Genomic DNA, 19173 nt, shown 5'->3' on the forward strand with positions numbered 1-19173 from the left:
CGCAACCAGTGTTATTCACTGCATGACGCCATAAACGAGCGCGGGTATTGTAGTGCCCCGGATGTTAACAATAAGTGACTCTTGAGAGATAGGCTGTGTCTCCGCGTTACTTGATATTGATTGAAGGTTCTACCTGGGTGTTTATTCGCTGGTAAATTTAGACTCGTTATCGCAATGACGGCTTCTCCAGATAACGTTAATATTGCAATGCAACCGAACATGGCGCAGCAACAAAACCAAATGATGATGCCACAGGGGGTTATGGTTCCACAAGGCCTACCCCCGGGATTAGCTTACCTTGGTGCTTTGGATGAGGTTCGGATCCATCAGCATTTGGATGTACTTGAAGGTAAAACATGAATTGTTTTTAAAAGATGCTCGAAAACTTGGACACCGGCAAATGTAAACAAATTACTTATTAGTGTAAACATCTACTTTTATTAAGGACGCTTGCCCTCACGTACGCGTAGCGGACTCAATATATGTTAACAGTAGGCCTAGTACTTTTGTTAAACTTTTGATACAAAAAAAAAATTGTATTGCGAAATACTGATATCTAATACATTTCAGGTAGGTAAATTGGGTGTGGCTCATTTACCAAACAGGTTATCCTATATACGTGCAATGAACGGGTACCGGGTGGTTTCGTTCCAAATGCATCCTTGATCAGTGTAGTTTCACTCCATTGGCCGAAGCAAGCCAGAGTAAATACGTCCCGCACTCAAGCATAAATAAATAATATTGACATAAAGGAATATTAATGAATTTCCTTAAGGGTATTTTAAGTTTGTCCCAAGTTATCTTTTCGTCACATTTGGATGATTTACACACACCTATAAAATAATTACATTTCGTCAATGAAATCTATAAAAGTGAAAATATCCAAAATATCTTCATTAACACATTATCATTTAATGCTAAAAAATTCAGAGCAACGAACACAGACTTCTCACAGAGATTAATCATGGGAAATGTTGACATCTTTCCTCCCTTCGGAAGTCATTCGAAATACCTTGCACAATTTTTTTCAACAGTTTCCATGTCTGTTGCAATGCATAATTCCCATAGACTCCTTTATTTCAGCCATGTATTGAAACCTGATACGTTAGAGAGAGCAATCTTGGAATTTTTCAGTGAATTGTTGAATAGCAAAAGTATTTATACATGAATGTATGACTACCCAGTAAGTGTGGGAACAATCCAAAAATTCATTATAGTCACATAATAATACATGTAGTAAAGACTTTTTTTTTTACAGTAGACTTGATCGAAGTAAGGATTCCTTTATGAACGAAACAAAAATCTCTCTCTCTCTCTCTCTCTCTCTCTCTCTCTCTCTCTCTCTCTCTCTCTGTTAAACAAGGTCTCAAGAAAAAAATAATCAAAAACGAAGGATCAAAAGACAAAGAGAGATATCAGTTAAGGATTTAAACAAATATTGATTTTGCATGGCAGGAAATGTATTGTGTTGTTTATCTTAGCCATAGAATAAAATGGAACTGCTTTGTATTGATAATAAGCAATTAACAGTACAGTACACCTTAAAAGGGGAATATTTAGGTCAGTCTTTTGGCAGTGTTTATGAGGAAACTTGAATATATACTTTCTGTACTATGCATTGCATATATACCCTAAAACTAACTGCTGATTTCATAAAATTGCTCCCAAACTTTTGATTTGTTAAATCAATATATTAAAATTTGAGTATAAAGGGTATAAAACAGTAGTCAGTAAGATTTTCCATTAACATGGCACTTGGCAAAAAATGTCACTCAGTCAGTTATAGTTAAATCTTCTTGGCCCGAAATGTCAGTTATTGTGACATCAGGCACAAAAGGCCGGTGCTTATTCCCGGTTTCCGTGGTGCTAAGCAGATGAGAGTGATTGACTAGCCCTGGTTGGGACACCAGTCCATCGCGGGTTAACTCCCAGCATTAGCCGGTATAAATTTCAGCTGGGTGGACTAAGACAATGTAGATAAAGTACCATGTCTAAGTGCACAACACACAACATCAAGTGACCACAGCAGGGTTTGAACCAGCAACCTTTTGGTTACTGGCCTAACAACTATGACCACTGAGCCATGTGCTAAAAAATGTCAGTATCGCTAAAGATACAATTTAGCTATAAATGATGTTTATTGCTTAAATAAACTATATAATTGTTAGAACATTTTTATTTGTGGGGGTCAGAGTTCTTGGGAAGCCAAAATTTTCCTGGTTTCTAGGGATGTTATTTCGTTGGTAGCAAGATTGAAATAGTTTTAACAAATATTAAACAAATGCTTGACATATAAACTTTCGTGGGGATGTTTATTAGTGGGCAAAATTTACCCACAAAAGTCACAAGCATTGGTCCCCCATGAACAATGATGATTCCACAGTAAATGAGTTATCAAAGATGAAAGCAAAGAAATTGTTAAAATCTTCAGCTTAGTTATTGACAATGATGATATTGGATGATATATGCAATTGCATGATTTTTTTATTAACACAGTGATGGTTGGTTGGGAGAGAAACAACAAATACAGATTATGTAATAACCAGGAACAACAGTTCATGTACGCCAAAGAAGGTAAGCTTTTTCCTACAAGTTTGTACAGATTCGGTATGTGCTTTGAGTGAGGTAATGGGGGATTGTTTATTTCATTGATTTATGAATAACACTGAAAGCCTTCCATGGAGAGAAAAACACCCTCTTATCAGTCGGGATAGCCCGCCACTTCAGGAATGTGTAAGCGTTTGTATGAAAGCTAACAACGAGAGTGAAATTAACTAAAATATTGCTGAATCAGGGAGTTATTGAAGAAAGTATGATGTCTCAGGGTGAACTCATCCCCATATATTGAAAAGAAACATTATTGAACAAGGACATATCTGTATTCAGTGAAGGATGTGTTAGAAGATCGAGTTACTCAGCCTTAATTATGACATACTTCCTTGTGGTCTGGTCACTCCCCTTGAGCACAATTACAAAGTACTTACCATTTACCCGTCCTTTATACTAGTTTTCTACTCCTGAATCAATTCATCTCTATACACATCAACTTCCTGATTTTTTACTTTAATAGTGGGTTAAATCATAGACCTCAACTAAATTGAGTTCAAAGCCATACAAATACAACTATGTACAAATGAAAAATTTGAATATTAATATTTAAACTTATGGTCTGTATCATAGGGAGAAATCCCATTTTGTTTGTTTAGAGTGGGCAATAGATCCTATGGGTTTAAAATGCCTTGATTGGCATATGACCTGACAATTTATGATGTTTCCCTACTCAGTGTTCATGAAAGTATAATGATATATATTAGGGTTGTCAATTTTACTCAGTTTGCTTAGTCGATTAATCGAAGCTTTAGTCGAGCGATGGTCGAGTACTTGATGATTTCATTGAAACTGGGGGTCCTTTTCAAATCCAATAGCTGCCACATACATCTTATCTTAAACTAAAAAACATTTAAAAACTTGTGATAATATATACTAAATGTATTCTACTTTAAATGAATTGAAAAGTATTTTATCTAAATATCCGGTAGAAAATGTCCTGTCTTTTTCTTTTTATCTTGTGTTCTCGTGCCTAATCAACAATCAAAGATTAATGATTATAAAAATAAATCTCTTGCGATAATTATTGATATGATTAAACTTTTGATTATACTAATATCTAATCCAATAAATAACTGATAAGGAGAAACACAAATTGTTCTCAAGTACACATGTCTGCCTAAGTAAATCAAAAGAAATCAATTATAAGCCGCTTCAAAAATACACCAGGTACACCAATGGAAAATAAAGTATTCTATGGATTAAAATGTAAAGAGAAGAAAACTGTTACTAAAATTTACATTCGTAGCCTGAAAATTGTCGTATTAGGAAGAAAAAAATAAATGATATTTTTAAATTCTATTCACTTTATAAGAGTAATTGACCAAGAAAATGTTCGTTGATGATCGATGTGACCGAGTGATAGTCGAGTACTAAGTTGGTAAATAATTTGACAAAATGAAATCAGGGTGATTAATTGTGATAATTGCTGAAACAGATACAGACTGTTGTACGCGACAGTTCTGTGGACCAGCCAGACCCTTCGTCATGGACATCATGGATAACAACATGCAGCCCTTGATCCGCGTCGATCGTCCATTCAGGTGCCAAGCCTCCTTCATGTGGTGCTGCTACTTACAGGAAATGGACATACAGAGCCCCCCAGGCGTTTCCATAGGAACAGTCAAGCAACTGTAAGTCAAGTTTAATCTTTATACATATTTACAATAGAAGTTGTTTGTTTAAATTAAAACAAGGCATGCCTGTATTCTGACACTGGATTAATTATGATGAACAAAATGTGCAAACTTGCAAAATTCCATACAATATCGTAATGAAGAATGGTTGAGTTATTGAAATTAGTTTTGAAAAGCTGAACACTACTCATAAATAGGCACCAGCCTATACATGGGTATTAAACCCATGGAATTCATTACACCTGATTGCACACCAGAAACTCGGCATGTCGTATTCATTTCGTGGTTTGAGATTTTGTGCATTTGTTTACTCTTTTATGTGCATTTTCTGTCTGTAAATTATGTATTGACATGTTTATTTGATGTTAGTGTTCTCCTGGCTTAGAAAAAGCATAAACTTTGTTCATTGTGATAGAGTAATAAGGCTACGCAAGATGTACGTCCACACAGATGAGACCTCCACAGTGAAATACTTTAAACTGTTAAGAGGTCTGTGGCTTATATAGGGGTTGTAAGGATAGCGGCAATGAAAAAGAAATATGGCAGACAATGCCTTTTATGAGTTCTGGACAGTTTTAAGTACAAGAAAGAATGAAACCATTCCAATATGTAAAAAAAATTATTAGCATAATACATGTATTGTATACATGTAGCAATATTCTCAAATCATTTATCTAACAGTAGTTATTAAATCAAGATTTCCCTTCTTCCTCCCACGATTTGCTTCCTTTCATTTTCTTAAAAAAAAATAAGTTTATCACAACTTTATGATTTATTGCAGCTTTGAGTTTTTTAGTTACACAAATTTTTCTTAAGTCATTATCAAGTTATTAAATCAAGATTTCCTTTTTCTTCCTCATATTTGCTGTCTTTCTTTGTTTCCTGTAAAAAAAAAAAGTTTATGACCCTTTTATCTTTGAAATTTTTAGGATAATATTTTTCTGTATTTGTATTTATATCTTTATGAATACCGGTAAACAGTCTTAAGATCTTGAGGTTTTATCTTTATCTTGGTATGGTATGCTGAAGAATGAAATTATCAATGCCATACAAGTTATAAACAAAATAGCTCTATATATCGCTTCTTCCCTGTGTATTCTATTCAAAATCTTCAACTCTAAATTGCAAACATTTACATGTTTAAGTTCAATCAATTAAAGTATCTGCTTGTTTTTAATCAGCTGGACTCCATGGAAACCCCGTTTTGAGGTCCTCGATAGCCAGGGTCAGCAGAACTTTATCATTGAGGGCGAGTGCTGCTTCTGCCTACCTTGCAGGGACATTATCTTCAAGGTAGCCTGATTTATTACTCCACATATAAACTACCTCAAGTCGTTTATTTTATTTGTTCTTAAGTTCAGGTGTTTATTATCTGTGTAAGAAGCTTGCTCAAAGACTATTATCAAAGAACATTCCAATTGTAAAAGCATGTATTGCGATGCTTGGTTTGAAGATGAACATGTATACTAAACTGGAATTTACCAAGATAAAAAGCAGTTAAACTAGTACCTGTACCGGTAAATATACTGAAGATTATGAAATTTGTTATGGCTACAGAAATAAAGTAACAATTGTCAAAAGAAAATCTTTTTTTTGAAAATTTGATATTGCAATTGAAAATGATTACTTATCAGTATTAATGATCTTAGTGAAATTACACGTTGATTGCAGATGTTTTGTTTGTCAAAGTTTGAACTATGTATATCAGACATGGTTCTAAACATCGTAACTGTTAATTTAGGAATATAATCTGTTAATGAAATAAAAACACAACTATAATTCTTCCGACTGCAGGTGACTGATCCAAAGGAACAGGAAATAGGAGAAATCATCAAACACTGGGGAGGGTGCAGGGAAATCCTGGGAGCCGTCAACGACTTCAAAGTCACTTGTAAGTAACGAAAATACACCACAGTCAAAGATCATTAACTAAAAGGAGTAGTTGTTTGTCTATCATGGAGTCAGATATTACATGGACATGTACTTTGTACTATTGTAGACACAATGCTATTTGTTGGCTCGTTCATAGACGTGGTACATGTACAGTGTTATTATCCAACTGTTAATGAAACAAATGATTTTATAGAAAGTGTCCACCAGATATGTTCATGCTTAATTTATTATGTATTTCTAGTTCCTGCTCAACTTGATGTCTTCAAGAAGGCATTGCTTTTAGGAGCTGTGTTTTTAATCGACTTCAACTACTTCGAAAGAAACAGAAACCAGTAAATCACCAAGGATTGCCTCGACAAGGGAAAATGACATGACACATTACAAATGAGGATCCCATCATATATCTATATTGTTTCCAGATCTACTATCCCATCTTTTACTTTTATGGACTCCAAAGAACGACAGTATACAGTGTATATTAATGTAATTTTGACTTGATGCAAAAAAATTTATCCAGTTTACGCATTAGAAATGATATTTTAAGAGAGAAATCTGCATTTTTTAACTACCGTGATGTTGTGTGTTTTATGATCTATTTGTTTTTAAAAGACAAAAGGCCATTTTACCAGTTATACAGTTGATTTTCAGTATTCATTTACAGTGTAGCAACCTGCAGGATAGTTCTTAATATCCTCCAACTGTTTCTTCCAATGCAAGTGGACTGTAATGTACTGGCAAAGTAGCTTTGTTATTAACTCAGTATTTTGTACGTGAACACTGTAGATTCCTTATTTAATGCAAGTACTTAATTCTGCGATTCACCTGTTTGTCATCAAATTGCAGCAGTTCGTGAATATAAAATCGCAAATGCCAAAACTTTACCTTAGTTTCCTTTAGTTTAAGTTTAGTTATGTCCGAAAAATAAAAGATTTAAAATCCGCGAGATATTCTTCGCCCAGTTTAACGCAGATATAATTAAATCCTTGCATTTAACTAGGAATCTACAGTAATATATATATGCTAACTAATTGTGTAAGATAAAACTCAGTTTAATCTTTTATGTCAATAGAATTTGCCTTGTCGAATTTACATACTAAGTATGAATTACATTTTATTTTCATATTTTAGATTTTGGCATTCATATAGCCTTTTTTAATTCTCTGTAGAAAACTCTATGATTTGTTGATTCTTTTTTCAAGTTCATGTTATGCATGAAGCATATATGCCAACAGTTTTTGTACTCGAGTTTTACAAGTAAAAATGCTAGTTTTAAACTACCGGTATATATATATATGTGGAATGCAATTTCTATTTATTCATTTTACTCTAATGGCCATGTACATGTATATACAAGACAATTCTTAAATCGGTACTGACACCATGTGATTGTGTAAGATAGCTTTAGAACACTCATTAACTTACATTTGTCTAATGTGATAAGTTTTGTGGCCAAACAGGACACTACAGCACAATCAATAGCCTCCCTGATATCCAGTTTACTCATCGTCTAGTTTTATCCTTTTACCATATCCCTTTGTTTTATACCTACTGATATAAATCAACATTTTTATCAAGATGTATATGTATTGATTCAATTTAAATTTGTTGTATAATTCTTATTAAATATAGTTTCAGTTATCCTATTTTTATTGTTATTATCTCTGTTGGCCCCATTTCAAGTGTACACACTGATTAGTTACTGGGGTATGTCAAAGGTCAATAGCTGGGATGAAGTAGCAATCGTATCAAGTGCTCACACTCTAATTTTCAAGTCTATTGCATAGATCTTGGTTATCTGAAGTTGTAACAAACTGTCATAAGTTAAAAGGTCAAGCTACGTTTTCATTATATATGTAGCAGCGTTTTCTTCTGAAGTATTTCTTTTCAGGGCTAGAAACTTCCAAGTATTTACCCCCAGAATTTTTTCTACAAAAATAGATATAGCTTCCAAATTGTCCAATTATTTTTCAGGCACATAATCATGAACTACTTTAGTAGTACTTGCTGTGGCCAGGCACTGGAAAACATTCCTCCACCTCATTAGGTGAACTTTGTCAAGATAACATTGATTTAAAAATGTAACTGACACTAGTGCATAAACTAGGGCATTGACTGCAATATCTGTTAGGGTCAATATCTAGCCGACTTAAACATCTGTGGCTGAAGTTTAAACAAACTTTCCGGCCTACTGTGTAAATTACGGTAGTGGGATCCATAGTTGATCTCTTGCACTGGACACTTTGCAGCTCCCAAAGGTCTACAGAATCACTTGACATTTTTAAAATAACCAAATTGAGAAAGTAAAGTTATTTTAAAGTTGGTTGATCAAGCACTTTATTTATTAAATATCACAGTCAATTATCTGCACAATTATTCCTTGGACTATTCAGGTTTCATTAATTGTTACTCATTTGTGGGTTCATTTTCAAAATCCAATCCACTGTTCCCATCAGTAGTACCATCTCATAGTGCCTATAACAAAAGAGAGCAAACATAATGGTGGTCAGGTAGCTATATACAGGATATATGTCATGTTATCAGGCCGAAACCTTATTTGTTTCTCAGGCACAGCCATATCAGAGGCATGTTCAACAGAGCGAGTGCTTGCCAAAATTCCCTATACCTACAAGACAAATTTTGGTAAGTGCTCACAAGCGCTCACTCTATTGAACACGCCTCAAATCAAATGCTGTTGCATTGACTGATATTTATTTTGCATACTGGAAAGAGGAACAGCTAAATTTTTCTCAATTTTCTTCAATCCTAATGGCTCGTATGAGATATGCTATTCATTAGGATAAATGTGCATTTCAATTTGCTCCAATTCATTATAACTACCAAAATTACAATTTTACAACAATTGCATTTCACACTGCATAAAACTACCAAATCCATTTTCTCTGGACTACACCAATCATGTAAAGTCCAGATATTGCCTGTCCCGCACAAACCTACAGATGCTCCTTACCTTGCGATTCCTCTGAATGTCATCAGTGTTTTGTACAGATCAGCAGCGGGCACCGTGTTTGTAAAGTCTCCAGCACATCTACAGTACTTCCTCATGTTGTTCTCCTTAATCTTAGTGAAGGAAGAAACAAAATAGTCCTTATTTGTATTTTCAGTTTTTAGACTACATTACAGGCAGATTTCAAATGTTGAGTCTTTATGAAAAAGGCTCCATATGTCAAATCTAAATTTGAATTCAATTACAGTAATGTGATATTTTATAGTAATTAAATAATAATTTCATTATCATGAAATTATTAATAGTTCTACATAATTATAAGTTTACAGTATTTACAATATCAAAGTACCGAAGAACTGACGGGAGTTGATTTTATTGATGTTTATTTGTTTTAAAATCAATGTTAAGTTATTTTGCATGACAAGTACAGGTAGTTTCTAAATCTTTATTTGTTATATATAGAATATCACACTTTTGTTTTGATCTCGGCCCTGGTATCAGCCCGAGCGGTTGGTATCGGCCCAAGCCCAAAGGGCGCAGGCCGATACCATCCAAGGGCTGATACCAGGGACGAGATCAAAACAAAAGTGTGATGTTGTTTATATCATATATCTAAAATTCAAATTTAAATTCCAAATAAGGAATAATGTATCATGAAGAAGCTATAGATTTTTTTCGGATTTACAAAACTTGTTCGTTTTTATTTCTTTTTATATGTGTTAAAACTGTAAGAGTTGTCGGACTTTGTTGACAAACCATCGTCTTTGCAAATACAGTAGAAGGAAGTCTGTCGTCTGAAATGAAGCACTATCTTTTAGAATTCAAAATTATCGAGAGAGAAACTTCCCTCCAACGCAGCTTCGTTATGAGTCAAATTCTTTCACTGTGATTTCGTAAGTTTCCCGTCAGATTCCATTCATAAAGATCTACTGTATACTGTTATAGCAACTATAGAAAGTTGTTTGAGAACGTTCATACATGTAAGCGCGTCCATTACTTTAACCTCTTAATTTTTACAGTCTAATCTCTGGTCTTCTAAGATTAAGTCTCGTTCCATCCTTCTCTATATCCTCCATAATTTAAACATTGATTGATATTAAATAAAGCGTGCTATTGTTCTAAATACACAACCGTTGTGTGGGTTACCTCCCCTTACTTGGATACACATCACTCTTCGGCGCTATTTTTCAATTTTCGGTATTAAATAAAAATATTCCGACGTGTAAGGTAATAATTTATATTATATATTTGTAATTCTATTGTTATTTCACAAACTAGTCTTAATTAAAAGCAGATATACATGTATATGGAAATTATTGATTTCAAATTTGAGGGCAATACCCCCTCTTGACGACGGGCTGAGACAGAGAAATATCAGCCCCGAGGGCGATACAGCCCTAGCTTTCGGTTGCTGTCTCACCTAGTCCAAAACACGTGTATCAGGGCTGATACACAACTAGGTATATGATATATGTATATAGATTCCATACCTGATGAATATATAAGGATCATGCAGATGCAGATCAAGGCTTTGATTCACACACAGGTATGCATATATATAAATATCAGATTTGATACTTATTGCCTAAGTTAAGTTTAATATGTTTTATTTATTAAACATTGATAACTATCTAATTTATCAATTTCACAGGATAAATATTATTGAACTCTTTAGATATCAGTTCGCACTGTGATAAGGGGAATAACTCTTGCTTGTAAACTCAAGAAATGGATATTTTGAATCTTATACAATTCATTGATATATTATGTGTGATCTATTTCATTTTTAAGATGAAGTGATATTGATAAATTACTTATTGTGATACATGTATTGTTAAATATTTCAGAGCTTATAATAAAAAGTAATAATCAAAAACCCTATGTTGGAGCAGGGGCGTAGCTTGAGATAATATCCTAGTGAGGCAAATTTATTATAAATAGGTCTCTCCTCTGGTGGGAGGTTCAGGGGGCGAAGCCCCCCCTACGAAAAATGAATTTAGGAGTTTTTAAATGTGAAAAAAACCATTGTCCGCAACGAAGTTTTGTAATTTTACATTTCAGACCAGCATCTATTCACAGTATTGCCGTATACAAACACATTTTTGAATCATAAGAAACTCAAAAATTGAGAACACGATTGTCGTATACTCAATTTTTGAATTCTTTATAATTCAAAAATGTGTACACGACAGTATATAATAAAATAAAACTTCTAACATATTTTAGATGAATGAACATTTTTATTAAAAGAAAAATTTAATCGTTGTTTTTCTTCAAAATTTAATGGGCTGATCCGGCGGTTTTTTTTTTTGGAGTTTGCAAATTTTGTGAGAATATTGTCAACTGAGACCATTTGGTGCCTGTGAACAAAAAGTAAGGCAAGGCCAACCAGACGTTCCTCGGTCATTGTTGACCTTCCCCAATGTTTCAAGCGTCTCATTGCGCAGAAAGATCTCTCGCAAGGGACTGAACCAATTGGCATGGTGAGTTAAATGTGGAATATGACATGCAAATTACAAAAGAAAGAATTTCTACTATGTGGGAGGGAATATCCCATTGATGGTCAAACAAATTCTAGTGAGGCAGTTGCCTCATTGCCACAATGGAAGCTACGCCCCTGTGGAGTTGTTGTCTTTATCTACAATAACACCATCACTACAGTAATGCCCTATTAAATATACAGCATATACAGTATTGTTTAGCTATAATCTATTTTCTGCTTTTTTGGCAATCGTTTTGTATCAAAAATTGAATGTCTGTTACTTTGTTCATTTGTTTTATATTTTCAAGTGCAAAAAATGATGCATGCAAATAAAAACTAAACAGATTTTCCCCATTTCGTAAAATTTACAATGTGAAGAAAAACCCTGGATGTTCAGTATATATACATGAAAAGGAATCATTTGCTATTATAGCCAACCTATTCATTTTATGTCTAATGATAAAATATCTTACTCCATTGCATTTAACACATTTAAGGTCTTGAAGTATGAAGGCCATGGACTTCCGGTGAATAGCATCAAGAAGTGTGTCCTCAATCTCGTCCATGTCATAGGGGGCTTTACATTGCACACAGGCCCAGGAGGAGCTGAAATAACAGAGAATACATGTCATATATTGCCCATGAGGAGCTGAAATAATACAGAATATGTCGTACATTGCACACATGGCCACGACGAGCTAAAACTAGAACTGTCCTAATGGGACTAATACCCCCGCTAGGCTAAATTCAAATGGGACAAATAATTGAATTGAATAATAATTAAGGTTTGGAACACATACAAAAAAAAATTCTAGAAATGTAAAAAAAAAAAAAAAAAAGTTAACAAAGAAAAATTAAAATCAAATTGTCAGAATTTCACTGTAAATACATATCTATAACAGTAATACATTTACAAATGTATGTATTTGATGATATATTTTTTTAATTTAATTCATTTTAAAGAAAAACCAACAAAATGACAATAACCCCTCCCTTTGCAGTGAATAGAAATACCGGTAGCCAAGCAATGCTCTTCTGTTGATAAAACTTTCAATATCTTTCTAATAAGAGTCTTGACAGATGCAATTAGTTGTTTCAAATTTTCCTCACTTTCTCCTATGGCACAATTGAACTCCATATCAGAAAATTGATCCCATAGGACTATGATTTTCTTTGATGAGCTTGTTAAATTTAATAAACTCCCAAAACATTACCATAATTACCATACTATGTAAAAATATGTAAAAAAAGAAAATTTAATATTACAAACAATTTTAAAATTGCCAAAACACTAGAATCATATCAGTAATTTTGAATTTCATTTAAATTAATGCCCAATAGGGTCACTTCATCAAATTACTTGACAAATAAATTTAAACAACCTCTAAAAATAGTTTAACTTCTTTATTAATAATTATATTATTTATTTATTTCCTTATAATGATAGACCTTTTGGTTTACATGAAACAGTTTTAAAATAGCCCCAAAACCATTACCCATTTTACAGATTATCAATTTCCCCTAAACACATGCTCCATCTGAACCATGGCTCAGATAATGGCTCCCTTGGGACAAATGAATTCAGCCACACTTGTCTTTGATGTTCTCATTAGCTCCTAAGAATTTATCATTGACAAACAAAAACTTTGCATTGTCAGTTGATAGAATACTTATAAAAAATTATTTTTTTTTTATTAATTAAGACATAAAGACAAAAAACTCCATCTGGATGTATTTATATAAATATATTTTAGAGTGTTTTCTATTAATTAATTAATAAAATCTGTAAGGATTACCTCCCTTACTTTTCAACATTAGTGTACAATATATAGAATAAGGAAAATGAAAACTGTCATAAAATCATTAAATCTTGTCTGATCTTAAAAAAAATTGCAGGTGCACATCTTCAGATGGTGTTCAACATATGTACAAATTTTCAAACTGATCCATGCAGTAATAAAAAATTCTATAGGGGGGACAAAGTTGCGTCTACAGACAGACGGACGGACAGACAGACGGACAGGGTGAAACCAATATACCCCCCTAAACTTCGTTTGCGGGGGTATAATAAAAGAGAATGTATGTCACATATTGGAACAGAAATAAAAGAGAAAACATATCATAAATTGTCCAAGAGGAGCTGAAATAACAGGGAATACATGTTATACATTGCATACATGCCCATGAGGAGCTGGAATAACAGGGAATATTTGGCTCCCTGCTCACTACTCAAATACTTCCTCAAATTACATGTAGAATAAAACAAATTACAGTATCTTCATAGACTAACTGGATAAAATGAGATATACATTTACTGCAGATACTGTGCAGATACCCACTGCTTTTATAGTTGATATGCATCTAACAAGTTTAGGCTAAAAAAAAAATATTAGCTCCTGTGAGTTCACATCAATTTCTACAATTCACACTGCCTTACTTTTTAGTACATATAGATTTGTACAAAAGCATATGTTTACAAGGAAGAATTCATGCTGCACTATTTTTCACTACTTACTCTGACCTCTCCTGGCTAAGGTAAGGGTCACGACACAGGTCAAGGTCACGGATGTGGTTACATGATTTACAGATGACCTCTGGTAACACATAGGAGAGACATGGGTCGGAGAAGGCTGCTTCCTCGGCAAACTCTCCGATTCCTATCAGTTTCAGAAGGTCTCGCTTTAACTTTATCACCTGAAGGTTAATATTGCTATCAAGGGAAAGAACCTAGAAAGAACACAGGAAACATTTTTTTTGAAAAACAACATACCTGTGTACAATAAAACACAGCAGTCTTTGCATCATGATGGGACTCAACATGGAGGAAGAGGCTGAAGAAATTCTGATGACTGGGGGCAAAATAGAACTGATTCTGAGAAAATGTTTCTGGTTTATTTGAGCAGAACAATCCCCTACCTTACAGACATATTTGATGAATGGTTCATGAGAGCAGAACAATCTCCTACCTTACAGACACATTTGATGAATTCTAAAGCTGGGTTCTGCATGGATAAGTGTGAGCCTGGTCTGTTTGGAAATTCACCAGACATGTCACTGATGTGACCAAATTTCTTGTGGATTTTCTGAGTGAGTCTGTAAGCATAAAGTACATGTATGTAGTGAATTACAATCCATGCAAGTCTATAACTGTATTCGAGAGAATGAAGACAATAGTTAAACAAGTCTTTATCTGGACTAAATAAATATGATGTTGTTACTTTGAGATTGTGACTATCTGAACCAAACCTATCTGACTGACTCACAGAAACATTTGTTGAGCGAGATCTCCGGCCACCAGCTCTTGTGCGAAGGTCACGGACTGTGGTGTGGTTGTCGTCTCTACAACTTTCTGTCAAGTAAACAACCAAGATTTTATCTTAGTAACATTATATTGAAAGATAAATGTCTTTGTTTGGAGGCACATTTCTTTGCAAATAAAAAAGGAATTCTTTACAAGAATAATAAATGTAAAGATCAAAGTTTATGTGTAGTTTTTCACAGACGGGAGCCTCAGGTTCAAATAATATGAAGTTAGAGATCACGTAATCATAAAAGCTGGTGTCTAGAAATTGATTTGACTGAATTATCTGCCGTTACCTGACTCTGGCTGTTGTGCCGCCGCTTGACAGGTGTATTCCCTGGGGTCTGGACTTTCTGCTCCTCCTGAAGCTGATTGTACACAGACAAAATGTATCCAGCCACGATCAGCTGTTAGAAGAAATATCATACGAAATTAGCTTACATGCTTACTGTTTGATGATAATGTTACTATCAGAATCAAAAGCCAACTCATCACCTACATTGAAATTTGTCTGGCAAGCACCTGCTTCTGGTAGGAAATGCATTATGTTCCAATTCATTTCAATTTCAGGCTGAAAGAGTAAAAGAACCTAAAACTACATGTATCTCAACAATTTTATTCCAAGTCTAGAGAAACTATACAGCATCAATTTGCAAAATTGTGAGCGCTTATGAAATTTTTGTCCTCTGAGTGTATTCCCATTTACCATTAGTTAAAATTCATATATAAGGAAATCATAATAGGGAGCATTAATTTTGACCTTGACCTTTGACTTACTACAGTTCATTGTTTACTGACCTCATCCTCGTCCTCAGACCTGTTGAGGACCTCTCTCTCCTCCCTCTCCGTCTCCTCCCCCTCCTCTTCACTATCTGGACCCCCCTCCTTCTCCGGGTCGGGCTGAGTCTGCTCCAGAGGGGATTCTGAGGGCAGCTTCCCCTTTACTCCCCCATGGTTGGCCTGAAAAGTTCAAAATAATTAACCTTTCACAAATTCAAGAATTCCTACAAAACTTTGATGTAATGTAACATATAATGATACATTTGTTGGATAATCTTCTAATATGCCTTCCACCAGTCTCTTATGACAGTGGAACAATTATATTCAAGGGGACCAATTTTTGAAGTCAATTTCTAGTTATATTTATCCAAGAAAGTTTAAATGAATGAATGAAATATATTTTTCACAACTATCCAATTTGTTAAATACCTGCTTACAGATATTTGATATTAGTAACTTTACAGGTTTACTTACAGGGTCCAGCCACATCAGGTATTCCCAGCACTGTTCGTACGACATTTCCACCAGTTTGAACAGATCCCGCGTCTTGATGCTGTTGGTGATGTACTCCACGTAACCCAGGGCATCCACCAGACGCCGCTTCTTAGTGCACAAAATCAGACGGTTAAAGTTCCCATACACTACATTTGATCCCAGTCGTTTAAACTCCGATATGAGCTGAAAATGCAACACAGAACTATATAACCTGAAAGATACTCATAATCAATCACCTTCCATGCAATTGTGCATAACGTCAACAAAACTGACCTGCAGAAAGACTTTTTTCATCATGTTGTGAAGAGTTCTGCGCAGGGCTGGGTCATACAGTAGGGCATTGGAAGAACGCAGCCACCTTTTAAAAAAAATGTAAATAATTCACAAGTCGTTGACAAATAGCATATTCATCAGAAACTACTGAAGATTTCACAAAATATACATGTAAAATCCCTTTTTGTTGTTGAATTCATCCTTTCTAATGACAGCTGTACAGAACATTTAGTTTAACATAGCTACCATATCTTGAATTCAATAGGCATTATAAAAACTCTACAGAAAGGGGTAAAAGGTGGTTAGGAATTCCAGCTCACCTGTACATATCAATAGTATAGTAGATATCAATGTTCAATACACGTACCAAACTTTGTGTACATTTTTTTTGTGTTTATGTTTAGTGAAAAACAATGTTAACACAGGTAAGGGTTACAAGAGCAGAAACTTACCTATAGAAGTGAATGATTTGGTTGTCAGCAAATATGTTGTTGTACAGGGTAACATCTCTCACCCAACCATGCACCATTGTTTTTAGAATTCTGTTGATAAATAATGAGATATCATGATTGTTTGAAAAAGTTTTACCAAAAATTTCAATACAAAATTTTATATTTATGCTTGTATTTGGAACAAAACAGGTACAGTCTACGAAATCAAGAAAGAGATAACAAAACAACTTTGTGGAAAAGCACCAAGTCATGCTAATTCAAGTCCAAAGTTTCAATTGTATGGTACAAGTCCATGTGTGAACATTAAGGAAATGCTTTTCTGTCCTCACCTGAAACTTGTTGAGCAGAGAGCAGTTTCATCATAGCTTGCCAGATAGGTGGCAGCACCTTGGCCCTGAACCATTTCCTCCAATGAAGACTGAGGGAGCGTGTCAAAACTCACAGCACTGGCCCCTTCCTGGTCATTGACATGGGCCGACTGAAGGCAAATTGAAAAGATCGCAACTTAAATTAATAATTTGTGACAATTTAAACATTTTTTAACAGCATGTTTTAAACTTTGTCAAAGATGTGTTCATTAGGCAGTCTGTGCAAGGAGCACTGATTCTTGTTATTCAACATATCATCAAGTCCTTAAAGATAGTTTGTTAAGTTGTTGGTAGATGTACCTCTATAATGGTGTTGACGGCCAGACTAGAGATTCCTAGCTCTACACACACAGTGGGGAAGGTCCCCGGGTTGTTGACCTCCACACTTGTACTCTCCTCCAACTCCATACACAACCTTGATAAAATAATTCAATATCTTACTGTGGTTTCATCAATATTCGTTGAATACCTATTTTCGTGGATTTCGTCGTTAAGGTGATCCACAAAATTAAATGTTTACTGAAGGGCAATTTCTTCAACATTTTGTATTGGTAGGGTCATTGGCCCCAAATTTATGACTCTTGAAACTGTGATTTTCACTTTGTCCACGAAAATTGAGACCCTTGAATATTAATGAAACCACAGTATTTCATCAATAATGTAAAATTATTAAATCAATAAATAAATTTATAAAATTTTCAAAAATGAAATTTACAATCTAATTTGCACATCATTTCTAATCTTGTTAAGGCAGAACAGAAAATATTTGGGACTAAAGGGGTGGAAAACTATATTCTACTATGATTCTGGTAAAGAATAAAGGTGTTGGTTAAATGTCCACCTGTTGTCGTCCGCTTCCTTGCCCCCGAGGTCAGGTCGCTCTGTGGGGGAGCACCACAACACGTGGTTGCTCTTCTGGAGGTGGCGGGCAAAAAACAAGTCACAGCCAAACATGGTGATGTCCTTGGGGAGGTTCCCAAGGGGGATGTGTAGGTACCGGCACTGCTCCGTCATGGACTGGACACAGATATACATGTATATAAGATTAGAAATATATGGGACAAAGGGATACGTAATAGTATAAGAGCTACTTGTAACAGTCACTTTCCAAAATATATGTCACACATCTACTATAGTAATCTGAACATTTTGATAAAGGCATGAGTAAAAAATTACATTATGCACTTGTAAGAACAGAAATACATGTAGAAAGCTACAAATCAAGAAATGATGAGGGTGCTGCTATCAGTAAGCATTCTTACCTGGAGGATGATTTTGACGTTCAGATAATGTTGTATCATACGCCTACATCCCACTCTCTGCCAGTCCAACACGCTGTACAGGCGGTCACTACAGAACAAACACAGCATTCATCATCATCATCATCATCATCATCATCATCAACCATCAAACATCATCATCCTTATACACTCACACATGTATGACATGACTTTAACAGTTGATTATTATCCTCACTCACCTGTCTGTGATGTGGATAGGCACCAATGGAAAATCATTTAGTCCTGGCATGGAGGAGGTCAAGTGCTGGAAATCTGTGATAAACAACAGATATAACATTAAATGTAATGCTAGGAGAAGTCCAATTGCACATCTATTGGTAATACTTGCATACAATATTACATTACAATACATATAAAATATTAACTTAAAATACTGGACCCACGGTCAAGCTATTGTTTATTTTACCTTGAGGTGATTGGATGGCTATGTAGGTGGGTCCCCGCTTTTCGTCCTTGTAGGCGGACAGTGACCTTTGGATTGACCTGTACACCTGTCGTACATCCTTCTCCAGTTTGTAGTCAAAGGTGTGATTGGCAGGGGGCAGGTCCTCCTCATCCACCTTGGACAGTCTGTGATGTACATAACAAAATATATCATTTTTCAAACATAAAACATGAC

General features: G+C 34.8%; 2 protein-coding genes across 3 annotated transcripts in view; one reads left to right on the forward strand and one right to left on the reverse strand.

Annotated features, from left to right (window-relative positions):
• Positions 1-38: 38 nt before the first annotated feature.
• LOC105328708 (phospholipid scramblase 2) lies at positions 39-7775 on the forward strand. The gene is made up of 6 exons (XM_034443835.2): positions 39-349; positions 2497-2574; positions 4046-4241; positions 5426-5537; positions 6039-6135; positions 6379-7775. The coding sequence occupies exons 1-6, from the start codon at positions 175-177 to the stop codon at positions 6471-6473; spliced, it is 753 nt and encodes a 250-aa protein (XP_034299726.1). The 5' UTR covers positions 39-174; the 3' UTR covers positions 6474-7775.
• A 668-nt stretch (positions 7776-8443) lies between these two features.
• Positions 8444-19173, reverse strand: part of LOC105328709 (DNA polymerase epsilon catalytic subunit A) — a 28773-nt gene continuing 18043 nt past the window's right edge. For both annotated transcript variants that reach the window (XM_066077127.1, XM_034443834.2), the window contains exons 36-53: positions 18961-19124; positions 18734-18806; positions 18516-18603; positions 18095-18270; positions 17554-17668; positions 17215-17363; positions 16886-16975; positions 16434-16518; positions 16140-16343; positions 15684-15845; positions 15385-15456; positions 15182-15292; positions 14848-14933; positions 14551-14677; positions 14100-14311; positions 12058-12190; positions 9106-9215; positions 8444-8609 (exon numbers count right to left, since the gene is read on the reverse strand). In XM_066077127.1, the coding sequence (XP_065933199.1) occupies positions 8534-8609; positions 9106-9215; positions 12058-12190; positions 14100-14311; positions 14551-14677; positions 14848-14933; positions 15182-15292; positions 15385-15456; positions 15684-15845; positions 16140-16343; positions 16434-16518; positions 16886-16975; positions 17215-17363; positions 17554-17668; positions 18095-18270; positions 18516-18603; positions 18734-18806; positions 18961-19124 (2233 nt within the window). In that variant the 3' untranslated portion in view covers positions 8444-8533. The remainder of the gene's footprint in view (positions 8610-9105; positions 9216-12057; positions 12191-14099; positions 14312-14550; positions 14678-14847; positions 14934-15181; positions 15293-15384; positions 15457-15683; positions 15846-16139; positions 16344-16433; positions 16519-16885; positions 16976-17214; positions 17364-17553; positions 17669-18094; positions 18271-18515; positions 18604-18733; positions 18807-18960; positions 19125-19173) is intronic.

The sequence above is a fragment of the Magallana gigas genome, chromosome 2 (genome assembly GCF_963853765.1).
Source record: "Magallana gigas chromosome 2, xbMagGiga1.1, whole genome shotgun sequence".
NCBI lineage: Eukaryota > Metazoa > Mollusca > Bivalvia > Ostreida > Ostreidae > Magallana > Magallana gigas.

Excerpts from the sequence above, each read along its gene's own strand:
- LOC105328708 (XM_034443835.2), top strand. The coding sequence starts at position 175 with ATGACGGCTTCTCCAGATAACGTTAATATTGCAATGCAACCGAACATG. Across the intron at positions 4,242-5,425 it reads ATAGGAACAGTCAAGCAACT|CTGGACTCCATGGAAACCCC; the intron begins GTAAGTCAAGTT and ends GTTTTTAATCAG. Across the intron at positions 5,538-6,038 it reads GCAGGGACATTATCTTCAAG|GTGACTGATCCAAAGGAACA; the intron begins GTAGCCTGATTT and ends TTCCGACTGCAG.